The 18,053-nt window shown below is 52.0% G+C and overlaps 1 protein-coding gene across 1 annotated transcript in view; it reads right to left on the reverse strand.

The window, feature by feature from the left end:
* Nucleotides 1–227: 227 nt before the first annotated feature.
* Nucleotides 228–18,053, reverse strand: part of Ttyh2 (tweety family member 2) — a 40,328-nt gene continuing 22,502 nt past the window's right edge. The window contains exons 5-14 of the mRNA XM_042673878.1: nt 14,099–14,194; nt 13,755–13,827; nt 8,708–8,777; nt 8,361–8,416; nt 7,299–7,391; nt 7,116–7,208; nt 5,078–5,220; nt 4,055–4,240; nt 2,804–2,882; nt 228–1,185 (exon numbers count right to left, since the gene is read on the reverse strand). Of these exons, the coding sequence (XP_042529812.1) occupies nt 1,111–1,185; nt 2,804–2,882; nt 4,055–4,240; nt 5,078–5,220; nt 7,116–7,208; nt 7,299–7,391; nt 8,361–8,416; nt 8,708–8,777; nt 13,755–13,827; nt 14,099–14,194 (964 nt within the window). The 3' untranslated portion in view covers nt 228–1,110. The remainder of the gene's footprint in view (nt 1,186–2,803; nt 2,883–4,054; nt 4,241–5,077; nt 5,221–7,115; nt 7,209–7,298; nt 7,392–8,360; nt 8,417–8,707; nt 8,778–13,754; nt 13,828–14,098; nt 14,195–18,053) is intronic.

Genomic DNA, 18,053 nt, shown 5'->3' on the forward strand with positions numbered 1-18,053 from the left:
GAGACCGAGACCTAAGGATCATGGTTCAAAGCCAGCCTGGTCAGACAAATCTGAGAAACTCTTATCTCCAATTAACCATTAAAAAGGTAGAAGTAGAGGTATGGCTTCAGTGGTAGAACACCAGCCTTGACAAGTAAAAAAGTCAAGCAAGAGCCAAAGGCTGTGAGTTCAAGCCTCAGTACCAGCACACACACACACAGACACACACACACAGACACACACACACACACACACACACACACACACACACACACGGAAACTGGCTGAGAATAGCAAATTCTGCAAAGCTGTGGTATAAAAGCCAGATGTGAGAAGCAAGCCCCATATCTACTCTCAGAAAATGGATGTATTTATTATGAGTCGCCATCCTTTGGAGCATCGACGTGTTAAAAACACTGGGAAAGAGCATTAAGCGCCTTGCAAAGGGTCTGCTCATACCTGAGACCAGTCCTAAGTGACACCGGCTTCCAGCATCCTTTCAGGAATGGAGGTGAACAGCCGAGGTTAGAGATGGTAGAGCACAGGAGAATGCCTCTGGATGGCTGGCGAGCTATGGTGCGTGGCCAGCCCCCAGCCACCTAGGATACAGTAATCCTGATGCTGGCCCTCTGGGCCACCAGCCCTAGAATTCATATTTCATCATGCTCTGGACTCATCAGGATGCCACTTCTACACTCCTACCTCCCGACCAGCCCTCCGCTGTTTCCTGCTGGGAAACGGAGACTGAGGTGCCAGGAGAGTGGCTGCCTGAGCTGAATGAAGGTCCATCCTGGTGTCTGAGTGCTCAGGGTGGTGGTGGCTGTGTCTGAGGTGACCCCTTCCTCCCCATCTGGGTGGATCTGACATAGGGGTGACTGACCAGCACAGCTGGCTCAGGGCCTTTAGCCAGGCCCTAACTGTTCTGGGAGGAGGGAGCGGGGCAGGAGGAAGGCCAGGCACATCAGGAGCTTTGGTCAGGGGTCCCCAAAGCACCTCTGTGGCCCCAGGAACCTGTCAGTGTAAACGTGCCTTTGGTTTCCAGTAAAGAAATGCAGCTTATGTTTGCATTCATTAAAAACCAAACCAGAAGGAGGAGGCAGAGACCCGCCCCCCAGAAGTCCAAAATGTCCACTAGGATGGAAATTCGTAGTGTCTCAGGTGCTCATCGGCCACAGACATGTAGGTGGGCCTCATGCTGGGGGAGTACTGCGGAAGAGAGGGGAGACAGTCAGGCCGGCACACCTGGGTAGCAGGGAAAGCAGACATGGGCTGGCCCACCCGCCCTCTGTAGCCATGCTTCACAGCCATGGAGTCAACCAACCACAAATACAAGATTTAAAAGATGCATCCGGCCAGGGCAGGTGGCTCCTAGCTACCTGGGAGGCTGAGATCTGAGGATCATGGTTCAAAGACAGCTCAGGCAGGAAAGTCTATGAGACTCTTATCTCTAATGATCCAGCCAAAAGATGGACACAGTAGTGTGGTTCAAGTGGCAGAGCATCAGCCTTGAGTGAAAAAGCTAAGGGACAGCACTCAGGTCTTGAGTTCAAGCCCAAGTACTGGCACAAAAAAAGGAAAAAAGAATCTCCTTAACTTACCCTAGTACAAAAAGGAAAAAAAAAAAGTGATTCTTCTCTGCTTGGAGTATTTTCTTTGAAAAATGACTAAATGATTTCTCTATCGTTGTTGTTGGTGGTGGTCATGGGGCCTGAACTCTGGGCCTGGTCGCTGTCCCTCAGCTCTTCAGCTCAAGGCTAGCGCTCTACCACTTGAGCCACAGCGCCACTTCCGGTTTTCTGGTGGTTTATTGGAGATAGGAGTCTCACGGTCTTTCCTGCCTGGGCTGGCTTTGAACTGAGATCCTCAGATCTCAGCCTCCTGAGTAGCTAGGATGACAGGCATGAGCCACCAGTGCCCGGCTTTCTCTGTCCTTTTGAGAAGTATTTAACCTTTCATTGCTAGGGCTCATGCCAGTAATCCCAGCTAAATCAGTATGTTGAGATCTGGAGGATCATAGTGTGAGGCCAGCCTGAGCAGAAAAGTCTATAAGACTCTATCTCTAAAATAGCCAGCACCGGGGCTGGGAAGGTGGCTCAGTGGTAGAGTGCTTGCCTTGCATGCATGAGGCCCTGGGTTTGATTCCTCAGCACCACATAAGCAAAAAGAAAAAAGCCGGAAGTGGCACTGTGGCTCAAGTGGTAGAGCGCTAGTCTTGAGCTGAAGAGCTGAGGGACAGCGACCAGGCCCAGAGTTCAAGCCCCACGACCAGACCCCCCCCCCAAAAAAAAAAAAACAAACAACAAAATAGCCAGCACAAAATTAGGCTGGAGGTACAATTCAAGTGATAGAACACCAGACAAGCAAGCTGAGCGAGCCTGACCTTTGTGTTCACATCTTGGTGAGGCTAATGACTCTCATCAGTCCTGCCCAGGGGAAGGTGACCATCCAGGGCAGTACCTTTTCCTTCCGGCCTCCAATTGTTACAGAGATAAAAGAAACTTAATTTTTCCTTTTGGTAAAGGCAATTACCTTCCAAGGCTGGCCACCTTAATTACCAGGCAGATTGGGGATGAGCCAATATGACAGTGCTGTGGGCCCTCTTGCCTGAAGCTGGGCATCATTTATCTTGAGACAAGCTATGCAATTGCTTCTGGTATTCAATGTCTGTGACCCAGGGCTTAGCACTTAGCTGATAAGGAAATGATTGGCTTTTCTTTTTTCTTCTGCCTTTACTGGATGGGCAGGTTTTGTCTGACACATCTCCCCCCCCCCCCCCCCCATACACACTGAGAGCAGAGAGGGACTGACAGGGAGGACCACTTACGGTGGGTGGAGGAGAGCCTCTCCCAATGAGTGGAAGGTTCTCGTAGCGTGGGTTCCCACCAAAGAGCATGGCCTGGTTCCTGCAGAGAGAGGGGGTGCTCAGTAGGGGACAGGCAGCCTGTAGAGTGTGTGTGTGTGTGTGTGTGTGTGTGTGTGTATGCGCGCGCGCACACACAGATTTCCACAGGAGGGTCTCATGGGTGTGGAGAGTGGAAATGGTAAAGCACTGGCTGTTCAGAGGCTGACATCTCAGAGGTGATGTTCAAAGCCAGTCCCATGCAGAAAAGTTGGTGAGACTCTTATCTCCTATTAACCAGCAAAAAGCCAGAAGTGAAGTGGCTCAAGTGGTAAATCACCAACCTTGAGTGTAGAAGCCAAGTGAGAGGGTAAGGCTCTGACTTCAAGTCCCAATACCAGCACCAATAAATAAATAAAAATAAATAAAATAGGGAGAAAGTGGGCAAGAAAATAAGAGGGAAGGCCAGGCATGGTGGCTCACACCTATTATCCTAATTACTCAGAAGTCTGAGATATGAGGATCATGGTTTGAAGACAGCCCAGGCAGGAAAGTCCATGAGACCCTGATCTTCAATTAACCACCAGAAAAACAGAAGTGGCTCTGTGGCTCAAGTGGTAGAGTGGGGTTGGGAAGGTGGCTCAGTGGTAGAGTGCTTGCCTTGCATGCATGAGGCCCTGGGTTTGATTCCTCAGCACCACATAAGCAAAAAGAAAAAAGCTGGAAGTGGCGCTGTGGCTCAAGTGGTAGAGCGCTAGCCTTGAGCTGAAGAGCTGAGGGACAGTGCCCAGGCCCAGCGTTCAGGCCCCACGACCGGACCACCCCCCCAAAAAAAAGATTCAAAGTGGTAGAGTGCTTGCCTTGAGCTGAAGAGCTGAGGGACAGTGCCCAGGCCCAGAGTTCGAGCCCCATGACTGACAAAAAAGAAAAAAGAAAAGAAAAGAAAATAGAGGGAAGATCCTTGGTGGAGGTGGGGGCAGGGAACAGTTGCTGGGAGCAGAATAGACTGGAGAAACCTGAGACATTCCCCCCCATACACACACACACACACACACACACACACACACACACACACACACGTATATCCAGGGCATGCCATATAGGCTGAGGTTGGACACATGGGTGTAGAGGATGTCTAATACTCTCAGTAGCATTGGCCTGGCTGGAATCAAGGAACCGGGACCCTGCTTCCCCCCAAGGCTGGTAGCCTTGATGTGGGGAGCCATGGGTACACACATGTACTCAGAGACCGGGGCATTGGAGATGGTCTGGGCAGGCGGATGCAGGCTACTCTGACTGCCCAGGCCACTGCTGTAGCTGCAGAAGCTGTGGAGCTGTCCCCTCGGGGGATTGTGGGCCGCGATGCGCCGTGCTTGGGGATTAAAGGGGTCATCATCATCCATGTCATCGTAGGCTCTGTCCCTAGAATGACACAAAGAATTTGGCCAGCTGTGAAAGGCACGGGTGGCTGGTGGATGCTACGTCCTGTACTGCTTCCTGAATTTTCTTCCTAGCATGTTTGCTCACTCTGGCCCCATGCATCAAGTTGAGAGTCCTCAAAAGCATGTTCTAGCTAGCTAGGTGTCCATGGCTCACAGCTGTAGTCCTAGCTACTCAGGAGGCTGAGATCTGAGGACCATGTTCAAACACAGCCCTAGCAGGAAAGTCCATGGGACTCTTATCCCCAATTAACCACCAAAAAGCTGGAAGTAGATACAGTTCAAATGGTAGAGTGCCAGCCTTGAAAGAAAAAGCTAAGAAACAATACCAGACCCTGAGTTTAAGTCCTATTACTGGCACCAAAAATAAAGAAGAAAAAAAAAAGCAATCTGCAGCCTTGTACTCATACCTATCACTCTGCTCCCAACTCTACCTCCAACTCTTCTAAGCAGTCCACCATGATGACTGTGTGCACACACGCGTGCATGCATGTGCATGTGTGTGTGTGAGAGATCTCTCCCCTGTGAGATATAGGTCCCTTCTTTGTTTTTCCTGGAGCAGTCCCCTCCTCACCACTTCTCATTGCCAGGTCTTGTCAAGGAAAAGAGGAAAAGCATCATGCCGGCTGGGGCATGAGGGCCGTTGCTATCTTTGGCCTTGTTGCTGCCCTGGGTCCCACAGGGGACCTGTCTGGACTCTCATAGAGACATCTCTAGGATTTCAGCTGACCTGCTGTGGCTGACCCCTGGGCCTTGGCTGCCCAACCCGGCCCCCCCCCCCCCCCCCGCAGTGAGCAGCTCCTCCTCCCGCCCTTCCTACCGAGCGGCAAAGTGCTTCCAGGCCCTCGGCCCTGCACAGATGAGGGTGGAGAAGGCCAGGGCGGCCAACATGGAGAAGAGGCCAAGGAAGAGCAGGCCCTCGATGCCGTCATAGCAGACCCCGGTCAGGGCGTCCAGGTAGTCCTGCAGGAGGGGCAGGGGAGAGAGGAGAGGGAGTCAATGCCTGGGGTCCGAGCTCTTCTCTCAAGCTCCTTTCCTCCAGACCTGCCTGCTCCCCAACCCAAAGCTCCTTTCAACGCCATTCATTCTGGGGCTCCCTGCTCTGGAGCCCCAGAACCATAGGGCTCCTTGTAACCACTCAGTCTACAAATGTTTGCTGAGTACTTAGGGTATGCAGGGCACTGAAAGGCTGGCTCTGAGGCAGACGATGAAGTTTCAGGGTATATGTGGGGGGGGGGGGAGGTAGGGGGGTAGAGCCAGACCTAGGTGGTACAACCTGTGGCCAGGATGGCAAGGAGAAGCCAGTCCTGCATGGAGGAGGCGGAAGGCCACACTGCACATGCTCAAAAATGAGGAAGAAAGCCAGCGGAGAAGCCTGCCATCCATTTACCATAGCGAGGAAAGAGCCCTGGCTTTAGGAGAGGAAGGGCTAGGAACTATGTCATCTGTTCATACGAGGGCCACTTGGGTCTCCGCTGTGAAAGGCCTTGAGGTGGGAAGGCATGAGAGGAAGTGCAGGGCATCCTGTCTCCCAGGGTAACAGTAGGAGGCATGGCTGTCACCCAGGAAGTGCTGGTGAGATGGACAGAGTTGGGGTTCATCTGAGAAGACAGCTGCTACAACTTGTCAGGGGAGAGGGGACATGTTCTCAGCTCTGAAGTCCCACGGCCAGGATCCAAAGCCCAAGGCCCAGCTGGGTGCCTGTGGCTCACGCCTGCCATCCCAGCTGCTCAGGAGGCTGAGATCTGAGGTCCACAGTTCTAAGCCAGCCCAAGCAGTTAAGTCTGTGAGACTCTTATCTCCAATAAACCACAAAAAGCTGGAAGTGGAGCTGTGGCTCAAGGGTAGAGCACTAGCTTTGAGCAAAATAGATCAGGGACAGCACCCAGGCCGAGTTCAAGTCCCAGTACCAGTGTACATGTGCGCGTGCGCGCGCACACACACACACACACACACACACACATACACACACACACACACACACACACACACACACACACACACACACACACACCCCATCACCACCACTACCAACAACAAAAACCAAACACAAGTCCCTGGCCGAGTTCAAGTCCCAGTACCAGTGTACATGTGCGCGTGCACGTGCACGCGCGCGTGCGCACACACACACACACACACACACACACACACACACACACACACACACACCATCACCACCACCATCAACAAAAACCAAACACAAGTCTCTGACTTAGCATTTCTGGAAACCTTCAATGAACTAAATCTTCCTAGCTGTATACACACAAACACACACACACACACACACACACACACACACACACACACACACACTCTTAAAGCATCCATCCATCCTGAACACATTTATAATTTCTTTATCTATAAAACTTCCCATGAAATAATGACTTCACCGTTGAACTGTGAGGACCAAATGACAAATGGATATCCGAAGCACGGTCATGATCATTATCATGACTATTGGCCCTAAATCCATATGGGAGGTGGAAGATGTTGAGATCACTGTTTGGCAGGGACAGCTCATATACTCTCTGTGTACTCTCAGAGTCCCATGGCTTCTGTCCCCTGAGTTCTGGGATTACAGGCATGAACTACCTCACTCAGCTTATTGCACATATCTGATACTCTGGAAAGATGACCTTGGCAATGAGACTGTTATTGACTTGGAACCCAGGGCAATGGAAGGATGGACCAGATGGCCAAGAGTTCCCCAATGAGCCCTGCCATCTCCTCCCAATAATCTACTGTCCAACTTCAACCTCATTCTTGGACAATAAAGGAGCACAGAGGACTCCTCTCCTGTCTCTGCTGTCTTGTCTGGGAAAGGCCAGGCCCTGTGCCCCCCACGGTCACCCCGGCACCTTGTGCAGGCCTCGGCAGTCCAGCATGGCCATGAGCTGGTGAAGGCTGGTCTCAGATGAGTTCAGGAGGAGCTGGATCCCAAGGAGATCCATCTGAAGTGGGAAGAGGGAGAGAGGTAGAGAATGAGCCATGGGAGAGAGCCGTTGGGGTCCATCAGGGGCTCAGGAAGGGGGGCATCTTACCTCTGCCGTGGGGAAGAGGGGCAGGGCGAACTGCAGCAGTCCTGTGATCTGGATCTGCATGGCGCTCAGTGAGCGCTGGAAGATGGTCAGTGTCTGGGTGGGGAGACCACAGCACTGTGAGGCGCTGTTACTTGGGAGCTTCTACGGCTACACCTCCCCCTTCCCCCGATACAAATGCACAGGATGAGGGGGGGAGGGGAAGTTGAACCTTCCAGAAGGGGCTGCTCACCTTGAATGCAGGGGGCATGGAAAGGAGTTAATTCTAGAACATGAGAGGACCCTGACCTACAGGGAGGGGGCTGGTTCCTTGCCATCGACTCCAGCCATCTGGTCAATGTGAATACTACGGTTACGATTACAGTCCTTCCATAGCGTCTGACCATCCTTCTGCCTTCTAGAGAGCTACATGGCCCTTTCTGAACATTTATTTTTATTTATTTTTGTGTGTGTACTGGTCCTGGGCCTTGAACTCAGGGCCTGGGCCCTATCCTTTAGCTTTTTTCGCTGAAGGTTGGTACTCTACCACTTAAGCCACAGCTCCACTTCCAGCCTTTTGCAAGTTAATTAGAGATAAGAGTCTCATAGACTTTTCTGCTAGGGCTGGCTTCAAACCAGGATCCTTTGATCTCAGCCTCTTTGAGTAGCTAGGATTACAGGTGTGAGTCACTGGCACCTGACTACCTTGTCCTTTATTTGAGACAAGGTCATGCTATGTGGCCCAGACTGGCCTGGAACTTGAGATCCTCCCACCTTAGCTTCACAGGTACTGAGATTACAGGCATGCACTACCACGCCTGGTAAGCTTTTGCTTCTCATTACTTAGATGTGGTCCTGGGACCACAAAACATGGGCTTTGCTGGAGAACTAATGAGCAATGTCAAACCTTGGGCCCTGCCCCCACTTAGCCCACCACCAGAGGTGTCAACGAACATTTGAGAAACACTGACCAAGCGCACAGTGAAACAAGGCCCCATCAGCTACCTTTCTGTCAGTGGTGGGGCTTGAGGGGTGAGCTGACAGAGGGGCCAGGGAGAGGATGAGGGTGTGTCTGGGCTTGCGTACCTGCTGGAAGGGGCTGCTGACGCTCTGACCACAGTGCAGGTAGTAGCGGATCACTTCTGCAAAGCAACAGCATGGACGTCATTGCCATCAGACAACCCACAGGGCATGATGCCCTCTGCCATCCTCAGTGCTCCACGCAGGCCAGTGTCCCCTCCCCAAGGAGCCAAGGGAGGCAGGTTCTAGGAAATGGCTCAGAGTCCTGCTAGGCCTTAAGTCTGGGGCAGGAGGCACTAGGGTGACCATTCAGGGCTGGGAGAGGGTAAGTACAGGCTCAGATGGGCCAGCCACGCAGGCCTGGCCTGGGCATTAAGGGCAGCTGTTACCGAACAGGTGGGAGAGTGCTTTACCTGTGCCGATCTGGTCCTGCGTGGCGTTCAGAATGAAGGCGTCAGGAGCCATGCAGAAGTCACTGGTGCTCTGAGTCACAGAGACAAGAAAGGGTGGAGGAGGGTGAGACAAGAGGGACCCGACCTCCTGGGTTCCAATCGTGGCTCTGCCTTTTCTGAGCTATAACCCTGGGCATATTATTTGTTTCTGTGCCTCAGTGGTCCAGTCCGTCTTGTGGACCTGTGTGCCAGGAGTAGGGCTTGAACTCAAGAACTCATGATTTCATTTCTTTTTCTTATATATGGCTGGTACTCTCCTACCTGAGTCATGCCTCCAGTCTAGCTTTTTGCTGGCTAGTTAGAGATGGGAGTCTTATGGACTTTTATGTGCTGGCTTCAAACTTCAATCCTCCAGATCTCAGTTTCCTGAGTGGCTAGGCATGAGTCACTAGGGCCTTGACCATCATAGTACTTTTAGGAATAATGTTCTAGAAGGTGACCATGTCAGGGAGTATGTTGACTATTGTTCTGATCCTCAAATGCATCTTCTGGGGTGCTGCTCAGGGGCTGTAGCACCTGGGGGTGACTCCAGGGCTGTGTGGGGCTCTCTGGAGCCCAGGTTCATACTCTTGTCCCTGATTTGGTCTTCTTGCTGTTAGCAAGCCCCGCCTGCTCAATCTATGGATCTGACACGTCTCCTACCCAGTGAGGCCACAGCTGAATCCATCTGGGGAGTATTTGGGCACAGGAAACACGTGGGGCTGAGTCACTGGGGGACAGGGAGCCCCGCCTGGCTGTGTGAACACTCAGCTTTGTGTGGTTACGTGCAGCAGTCACAGGCCCTGGGAGTGGTGGCAGCAAGGATGCCCTCCTGAGCCAGGCCCTCGGGGTTCAGTATGGAGTGCGGGACGGGGGGCGGGGTGGTTGGGGAGGGTGGGAGGGGAAAGAAGCTTCAAGAGCAGCCCTTTAGCGTGTCCTGAGGGACCACCATCTCCAGGCAGGGGTCCTGCAGATAGCCCTGTGCTCCAGGGACTCTGTCCTCCAGGGCCACCGCTAGGGGTTTGGACTGCAGCATGGCCCCCCCTCACTCACTGAGCTGCAACTTTTAGGAGGAGCATGGGGGGAACTGTGCCCTGGTACCTAGTCCTGAAAATGTAAGGGGGGTATTGGGGAATACCAGGCCCTCTGGATATACACCCTCACCCCTATCTGTCTCTCCCTTTCCCCTGCCCCCTCTCTCCTTCTCAGTTATCAACATGAGCTCAGGACTCTGGGAGTCATGCTTTATGTACAAACCACAACATACATAATAAATCAGCTGGCTTATCCTTACCAGTCTGAACTACCATACTGTTAGGCTTGATGGAGTGGTGAAGAGGGCAGCCATAGACCTGGGAGGGGGGAAGTGGGGAGGCCTTGTGGAACACCTGGAGGGAGTGGGTCAAGAAGTCTGGCATTCAAAGAAAGAGAGTGCCAGGTGCTGGTGGCTCATGCCTGTAATCCTAGCTACTTGGGAAGCTGAGGTCTGAGGATCTTAGTTCAAAGCCAGCCTAGGCAAGGAAGTCTGTGAGATGTTTATCTCCAGTTAACTAGCAAAAAGCCCGAAGTGGCACTGTGGCTCAAGTGGTAGAACGCTAGCCTTGAGCAAAAAAGTTCAGGGATAGCACCCAGGTCCTGAGTTCAAACCCCAGGACTGGCATGAGAGAGAGACAGAGAGAGAGTGAGTTGGATCTATTTCCCTCCTTCTGTACGCATGTGTGAATGCGTGTTCACCGTGACATTGCGATACAGGCACACAGTGAGGTGCTAAATCTACAGATGAAGACAGTCCTGCACGTATGCACACGTGTGTCGTGTGTATGCACATGTACACTAGTCATGTGACTTGCAGAGAGAGGAAGGGGGGACTGAGGAAGGGGTGCCTAGAATAGGGTGGGTAGGAAAAGCTGCCCAGAACCCAGCCTGACTGATGTGCAAGCATTTCCCGAGAGCAGGGGTGACCGCCTGAAGCAGAGCCCCGTCCCCCCACCACGCCCATGATCCCGACTTGTGAGTCAGTATGTAGGAAGCCAAGATGGCTACGGAGTATGGAACCCTCACTGTGAGTTTCCCTTAACACCACTCAATCCACATTCCCTCTCCACAGCCCTGCGAGGCAACTACCATCATTCTCCCACCTTTACACAGGAGGAAACTGAGGCACAGGGACTTCAGTAGCATCCCTGAGGCTCTACTGCTAGGCAGAGGTGAGGGTGGACATCTGGACCACTGAGGGTGAGGGGCAATTGGGGCCAAAGGTCTGGCTCCCCAGCTCCTATCGGGCCTTCCTGGGGTGATGGCGTGTCCTCCGGAGGCTCTTCTGGAGGGACAGGCGGGGGAAGGGTTAGTCTGGTCCTATTGATCTCAAAACAGGCCTGGGAGAACAGGGTGGCAGCTGAGGCCACACAAAAGCTCTGTACAATGACCCCTTGACAGGCCACCTCCCCTCCCCCTCGCTCCTCCTGGCCCCTCTTCCTATTAGAATGCAGCAGCACCCTGGCCCTATCAAAGGCCCATTCAGGAGGGCCTCATACCCCCCTTCTCCTGCACAAGGGCCTGACTAAAGGAATTAGGAAAATGGCACCGCTCCCAGCTCCTGGCATTCCAGGGCACCCGGCTGCAGAGGGAATCGCCTGTGGTTTCCCTGGCTGGGAAGCCTGGTGGAAGATGAGCCCCCTGGCCCAGAGTGGGTGGACCACAAGGGGCAGCGGATGGCCGCAAGCTGGAAGCTCCCCCTGCTTCTGGAAGGCAGAGGCTGCCCAGAAGCAGCACATACCCCAGGAGCACTCACCACAGGAAGTCCCTTGTGCTGGGGCTTGTCCTAGGAGAGGCCGCTGGCCAGCCACAGCCGGGCTGGTCACCCTCCCGCTCCTGTTTACAGCTCTCTCCAGCTCTGAGGGCCATCAGGACACTGTGAACATGTCTGGGGTGCCAGTTCCCCCAAGATGTGGGGTGGGGGATGGGAGAGAGCCACTTCTTTTTCCTTCTGGACAAACGAACCTCCTGCCCAAAGAGGGCAGAGCCAAGCAGTGCCAGGGGCCATTCATTCCATGGGCACTGTAGAGGCAAAATGCCCAAGGCCAGAGCTCCTGGTCAGGCCTGGGGGCACTGGGGAAGGCATGAGTTTGGGAAGAGGTTTCCAGCATGATCTCCATGTTCCCCTCACACCCCTCCCCCCGCATCCTTTCAGCCTTAAACTGGCCAGGCAGAATGGATGCAGACTCAGCGTTTGTTCTGTGGTCCTCAAATCAGGTTAGGGTTCCTTGAAATGCACGAGCAAAATGTGCTCCTCACTAGTGTGTGTGTGTGTGGTGGGAGATCTGGGCTGGAGGCTGTGGGTATCTGTAGCTTAAGTGGTAAAACTCCAGAGCAAGGGTGTGTGTGTGTGTGTGTGTGTGTGTGTGTGTGTGTGTGTGTGTGTGTGTGTGTGTGTGTGTGTGTGTGTGTGTGTGTGTGTGTGTGTGTGTGTGTGTGTGTGTGTGTGTGTGTGTGTGTGTGTGTGTGTGTGTAGCTTAAGTGGTAAAACTCCAGAGCAAGGGTGTGTGTGTGTGTGTGTGTGTGTGTGTGTGTGTGCATGTGTGTGTGCGCGTGCGCGCGCATGCCAATCATTGGGGCTTGAACTCAGGGCCTTATGCTCTCTCTTGGCTTTTTCACTCAAGGGTGGAGCTCTACCACTTGAGCCACACTGCTATTTTTGGCTTTCTTTTTTCTTTTTTGCTGGTTAACTGGAGCTAAGAGTCTCACAGATTTTCTGTTTGGGCTGGCTTTGAACTGTGATCCTCAGATCTCAGCCTCCTGAGTATCTAGGATGATGGGTGTGAGTCATGGGTGTGTGATGCAACTGAGCCTCTAAACAGTGGATAGCATTATGTCCTGTGGTTTGTGCCCTCAGTACCTGGCCCTGCTGAGTGGCCCACAGCAAAGCTGTCTGCTGAGTGGACACTCATGAGCAGACAGACTCTTGCATGTGGCTGACCACCCCTGTTGTATCTAGTGTCTACTAAAGACCAAATACTCCCATATAAGAAGGCTCTATTTTTGAGGGGCGGGGGTGTGGGGGCAGTGCAGTACCAGGGTTTGAACTCAAGGCCTTACCCTCGCTAGACAGGTGCTTGATCACTTCTGCTATAACTCCAGCTCCTTTTTTATTTTCATTATCTTTCAAATAGCACCTTGCACCTGTCACTCATATCTGTAATCCTAGCTACTCAGGAAGCTGAAATCTGAGGATTGTGGTTCACAGCCAGGCCAGGCAGGGAAGTCTGGGAGACTTTAACTACCAGAAAACCAGAAGTGGAGCTGTGGCTCAAAGTGGTAGAGTGCTAGCCTTGAGCAAAAGAGCTCAGGGACAGCGCCATCACCCTGAGTTCATTGCTGAGGATAGCCTCGATTGCGATCCTCCTATTTATGTCTCCCATATAGCTGGGGTGAGAGGTATGCACCTCTTTTGTCCCCAACTTATTGGTTAGAATGGAGACTGGTGAACTTTGGCCTTAGACTGGCTTTGAACCATGATCCTCCTGATTCCTGCCTCCTGAAAAGTTAGGTTAATAGGTGAGAGCCACTATGGTCAGTGCTCTCACTTTTTAAATAAGATTTGAGCTACCTCATGCAGTAACACACACATTTTAGAGTGTGTGAATGTGAAGGCAATCCAATGGAAGGCAAGATAAATGCCCCCTCCACAGTCCTGGTGCTGGGAGCTACAGCAAAGGAAGGAGTTTCAGCATTCAGGGGGGCTCCTCCAGATACAGACTTTGGACCTGCCCCAGTGTACCCTGGTTAGCTGTTCACACCAGACCCTGCGTGCATCCACGCATGTGCATACAAGCAGTGGTGTCTTATCTTGGCTCTGCTCCGAATGGCAGCTCCCTTCTTGTCCCTGGGCTTGATCTCAGTCTGGAAGGTAAAGGGCCTGACCAAGGTGATCTGAGCTCCTCCACTTCTGAGATTCTGGGGTTCCTGGTAAGGGGCTGGGCTGGAAGTTAGCCCAACTCGGGAGCACCAGACGGACCCTGTCCCTACTCACCACAGCAGCAGCGGTGTCGGCGGCCAGGGAAGCCCAGCTGAGGAGCAGTGTCAGCACCCCGCAGCACAGCGTCCTAAGAAAGAGGGGTCCCCGCAACATAGACTGTCTTCCATGATGGTAGCCACCCCACCCACTTCCTATTACACCCCCTCCCACCCTGTGGGCACAATGCTGCTCCCCTAAGGGCTGGAGAGACCCAGCAGAGAACCCCTGCCTGCTGTCTCCCCATAGTGTGGTGCTGAGATGGTTAGTGACATTGCTCAGGCCTGGCTGGGCCTTTGCCTCCCTCTGGGGTGGCGCCTTGCTCAGCAATTTGCCCGAGCCTATGGGGCAGGGCTACTTACGAGGCCAGGAGACACCGGGAGCGCTTAGCCAGTCCCAGGCAGGTGACAAGGCAGATGACCAGGTCTAAGATGAAGAGCAGGAGGTAAGACAGCCACCTAGGTGGAGACAGAGGGACAATCATGGCAGGAGGCACCGACCTGCTACTTCCTTGGAGCTGGCATGGCAGCCCTACCAGGAATAGCCAGCACATGGGCTTCGGGGGGGCGAGGGGGTCTGGGGACTACATATCTGCCCGGACCGAGCTGTCTCCCCCACCTCTTCCCCAACCACCAGGCAGAAGTCTAAATCAGCATTATGAACTAGAACTTTCCACCGAGGCATAAAAACACTCTCCATCTGTGTTGTTCTGCTTTATCTGCCACTGCTCATAGATGGCTACTGAGAACTGGAGACACAGCTTGAGCAAGGAGGAAATACATTTCTAAACCTTCTCAAATGTTTGTTGTTATAATGGGAATGTGGCTTAGTGGTAGAGTACTTGCCTAGCATGCATGATTCGATTCCTTAGTAGCACATAAACAGAAAAAGCCAGAAGTGGCACTGTGGCTCAAGGGGTAGAGTGCTAGCCTTGAGTAAAAAGAAGCTCAGGGACAGTGCCCAGGGCCCAAGTTCAAACCCTAGGAATGGCAGAAAAAAAAAGCTTTTTTTTTTTTGTTATTATTTGTGGTGCTGAGAATCTAACCTACGGCCTTGCATATGCTAATAAGCAAGTATAATGTCACTGAACTATACCCCCATCCACATCCTAATTGTTTTTGAGAGCTTACTTTGTTATTACAGAGGTGCTATACAGAGGGGTTACATTTACATGTGTCAGGAAACGAGTACATTTCCTGACACGCAGCTTCATCTGTTCCCTCGTTCCCTCCCAGTTCCTCCCTCCCGTCTCCACCCATGAATTCTATAGTTGGCTTTTATCCATGTCCAGTGAGCTCCACTGATGCACTTTTTCCTTGGATTCTGTGCCTTCCCCTTGCCCCTCTCACAGATATGCATCATATATGAGGTAAAGAATAATCCTAAGAAAAAGAAAAAATAAATTTAAAAAAGTCTTTTGTTTCCATATGTTTAGAGCTCCTTTCAGTGTGTATATTACTTTACATAGAGGCGCTCAGGCGCTGCACCTTTGTGGTTCTCTCCTAAGACAACCCTCTTTTGGCCTCACTGTATATTTTTGATTATCTAGAATCCTGTGTAATTTGTCTTATCCCAGTGTGCTTTAGATCTAACTTCTGCGTATCAGGGAGAGCTTGTGCCAATGGTCTCTGATCTTGGCTTATCTCCCATAGTAACATGATTTGTTCTCGCTCCATCCACTTTCTTGCAAATGATCTCATTTTATTCTTTTTAGTGGCTGTGTGAAATTCCATTGTACATAGGTACCACATTTTTTGGATTCACTCTATTGTGGGGCACCGGTTTCCATATCTTGGCTCTTGTGAACAGTGAGGCAATGAACACCACATCCTAATTTTAACCAAATTCAAACAGCAGCACAGTGGCTAGTGGCAACCTTGCAGGACTGTGACGGGATTGGGTAATCAATTTTCAACTTAATTGGATTTAGACACCTAGATTAGTGGGGCACCCCTCTGGGTGTCTCTGTGAGGTGGTTGCTCAAGAGGATTAAGAGGATGACCCACCCTGCATAGGGTTTAAAAGGGGAATAAAGGTGGTGGTGGGGGGGGGGGGGGGGAGGAATGGGCATGCTCTATCCCTACTTCCTGCAGCCAGGATAAGGTCTCAGAAAGCCCTCGGAATGCCCATTTCCCTGATGACCACACAGCCTGGCTTCTTTTTGCTGACAGCTGTGTGGGATCTGTGATATGGAATGCTTAGGTGATATCTGTGCCCAGCATTGCACCTGGTGCCAGTGATGCCCATGTGAGAGAAGGTCCTGGCCATTGGGAGCTCAGGCAGGGCAGGGAGCCAGGATGGGGCATCTCAGGGCAACCTTTTACCTCAGGCATCTTAGTCCATCACTTCCCCCAGGGCTGAGCTAACAGGAGGCAGTCAGTCACACACCAGCTATAACACAGCAAACCAGCTAGCCTTTCCATTCAGTTTCTCTACCTGTAAAAGAGGCTAGAGCTCTTCTTGTAGGGCAGGGCAAGGATTAAGCATCTGTTGAATGCAAATGGGGACCAGGATGAGGCAGCCAGGGATGTGTGTGTGTGTGTGTGTGTGTGTATGTATGTATGTGTGTGTGTGAGTGTGTGTGTGTGTGTGTGTGTCTGCCAGTACTAGGACTTGAACACAGGACCCTTGGCACTATCCTTTAGCTTTTTCACTTGAGGCTGGCACTCTACCGCTTGAGCCACACCTCCACTTCTTTTCTGGTTGGTTACAAGAGTTCCCTGCCCGAGTTGGCTCTGAACTGTAATCCTCAGATCTCAGCCTCCTAAATAGCTGGGATTACAGGCCTGAGCCACCAGTGTCTAGCTCAGCCAGGGATTTTGATGTCCCTGCTCTCCTCTTTTTCCAGAATATGGCCTGAGGAATCTGAATGCCTTAAGGCCAAGGGCACACAGAAAATCCTAAACAAAGTGCCCTGGAACCTTTCCGTTCCAATTAAGAACCCCAGGTGGCTCTCACCACACAAGACCAGCCATCTTCATCTGCTCTGTGCTGGGGGCCAGTCTGGATGATGGAGGTGTGGGGGAGAAAACAGACAGAAGACTTCTCAGGTCCTGCATGTAGAACCCTAGATTGTGACTTCTCTCAATGCAAGCACCAAATACATTAGCTGACCCTCCCTCCCCCACATGACTTTCTGCTTCTCTGTCACCATGCAGGACAAAGACAGTGGAGTGGGAGACGGGAGACGGAGGGGTGGTGCTTGGCAGAGAGTGACCAAGAGGCTCCAAGGAGGAGCTGGAGTAAGAAAGCTGGAGGCCTCTGAAAGCCAAGTACAGTTCCTTCTGCCTCTATGAATTGAGGCCAAAAGCCTTAATGGCCAAAGCAGAGCCCCAACCCCCACACAGCATGTCCCAGGTGTCCAGGAATGGACTCACAGTCACCAAAGAGGCAAGTTTTCTTAAAAGCAGAGCTGGGCTGGGCCCTGCAGCCTTACACCTATAATCCTAGCTACTCAGGAGGCTGAGGGCAGAGGTTCAAAGCCAGGCTGGGCAGGAAAGTCTGAAAGACTCTTAATTCCAATTAATCAGCTAAAAGCTGGAAGTGGAGGTGTGGCCCCTTGACTAGAAAGTTAAGGGACAGTACCCTGGCCTTGAGTTCAAGACCCAGTAACAGTGAGCAGAGGGCGGGGGTGGGGGGGTTGGGGGAGGGAAACAAACCCCAAACTCAGAGTTGGAAGAAACATGAAACCACTCAGTGTTCTACCCCATGCTGCAGATTGGAAAGTCAAGGCTCATAGCAAAGGAGCTTGGCCTAGGAATTCCAGAAGCTTCCTGGAACTCAAGATCCTCCTTCCTACAAGAGACACAGCCATTCAGCAAAATAAAACACCAAGAAGCAAATACTTGAAAAGGGTGTAGTGGCATCAAGGGAAAGGGGTAGACAAATGAAGGGGAGAAGAGGGGAAAATGCAGTCAAGAATTCAATGTATATCCTACAATATTCAGAAGAGTGAGGGAAGGGGTGGGCAGGGGAAGGATGGGTGAGAATATTGAAAGGGGTGACACAGATCATAAATTTGTATTCATACACTTGCTTTGTTAAACAGCAACTCCTTTGTACAGCTACTTAAAGATAATAATAACAATAGTAATAGTAGTAGTAGTCATAGAAGAGTCGGTCAGCCACAGGTACCTCCCCGAACTCCTTGAGAGGTATAACTCCTTCTCCTACCCTTCATCTTCAGGAAATTCAGCTCTGTGTGTGTGTGTGTGTGTGTATGTGCACGCACCACCCTCCACAGCTGGGATCCCACGTGTGTTCTCTGTACCCACGCCATGCGTATGCATAAGCAGTTCCTAGAAACAGCAACCCGAG

The sequence above is a fragment of the Dipodomys spectabilis genome, unplaced genomic scaffold (genome assembly GCF_019054845.1).
Source record: "Dipodomys spectabilis isolate Male_0828 unplaced genomic scaffold, ASM1905484v1 ptg000018l, whole genome shotgun sequence".
NCBI classification, from domain to species: domain Eukaryota; kingdom Metazoa; phylum Chordata; class Mammalia; order Rodentia; family Heteromyidae; genus Dipodomys; species Dipodomys spectabilis.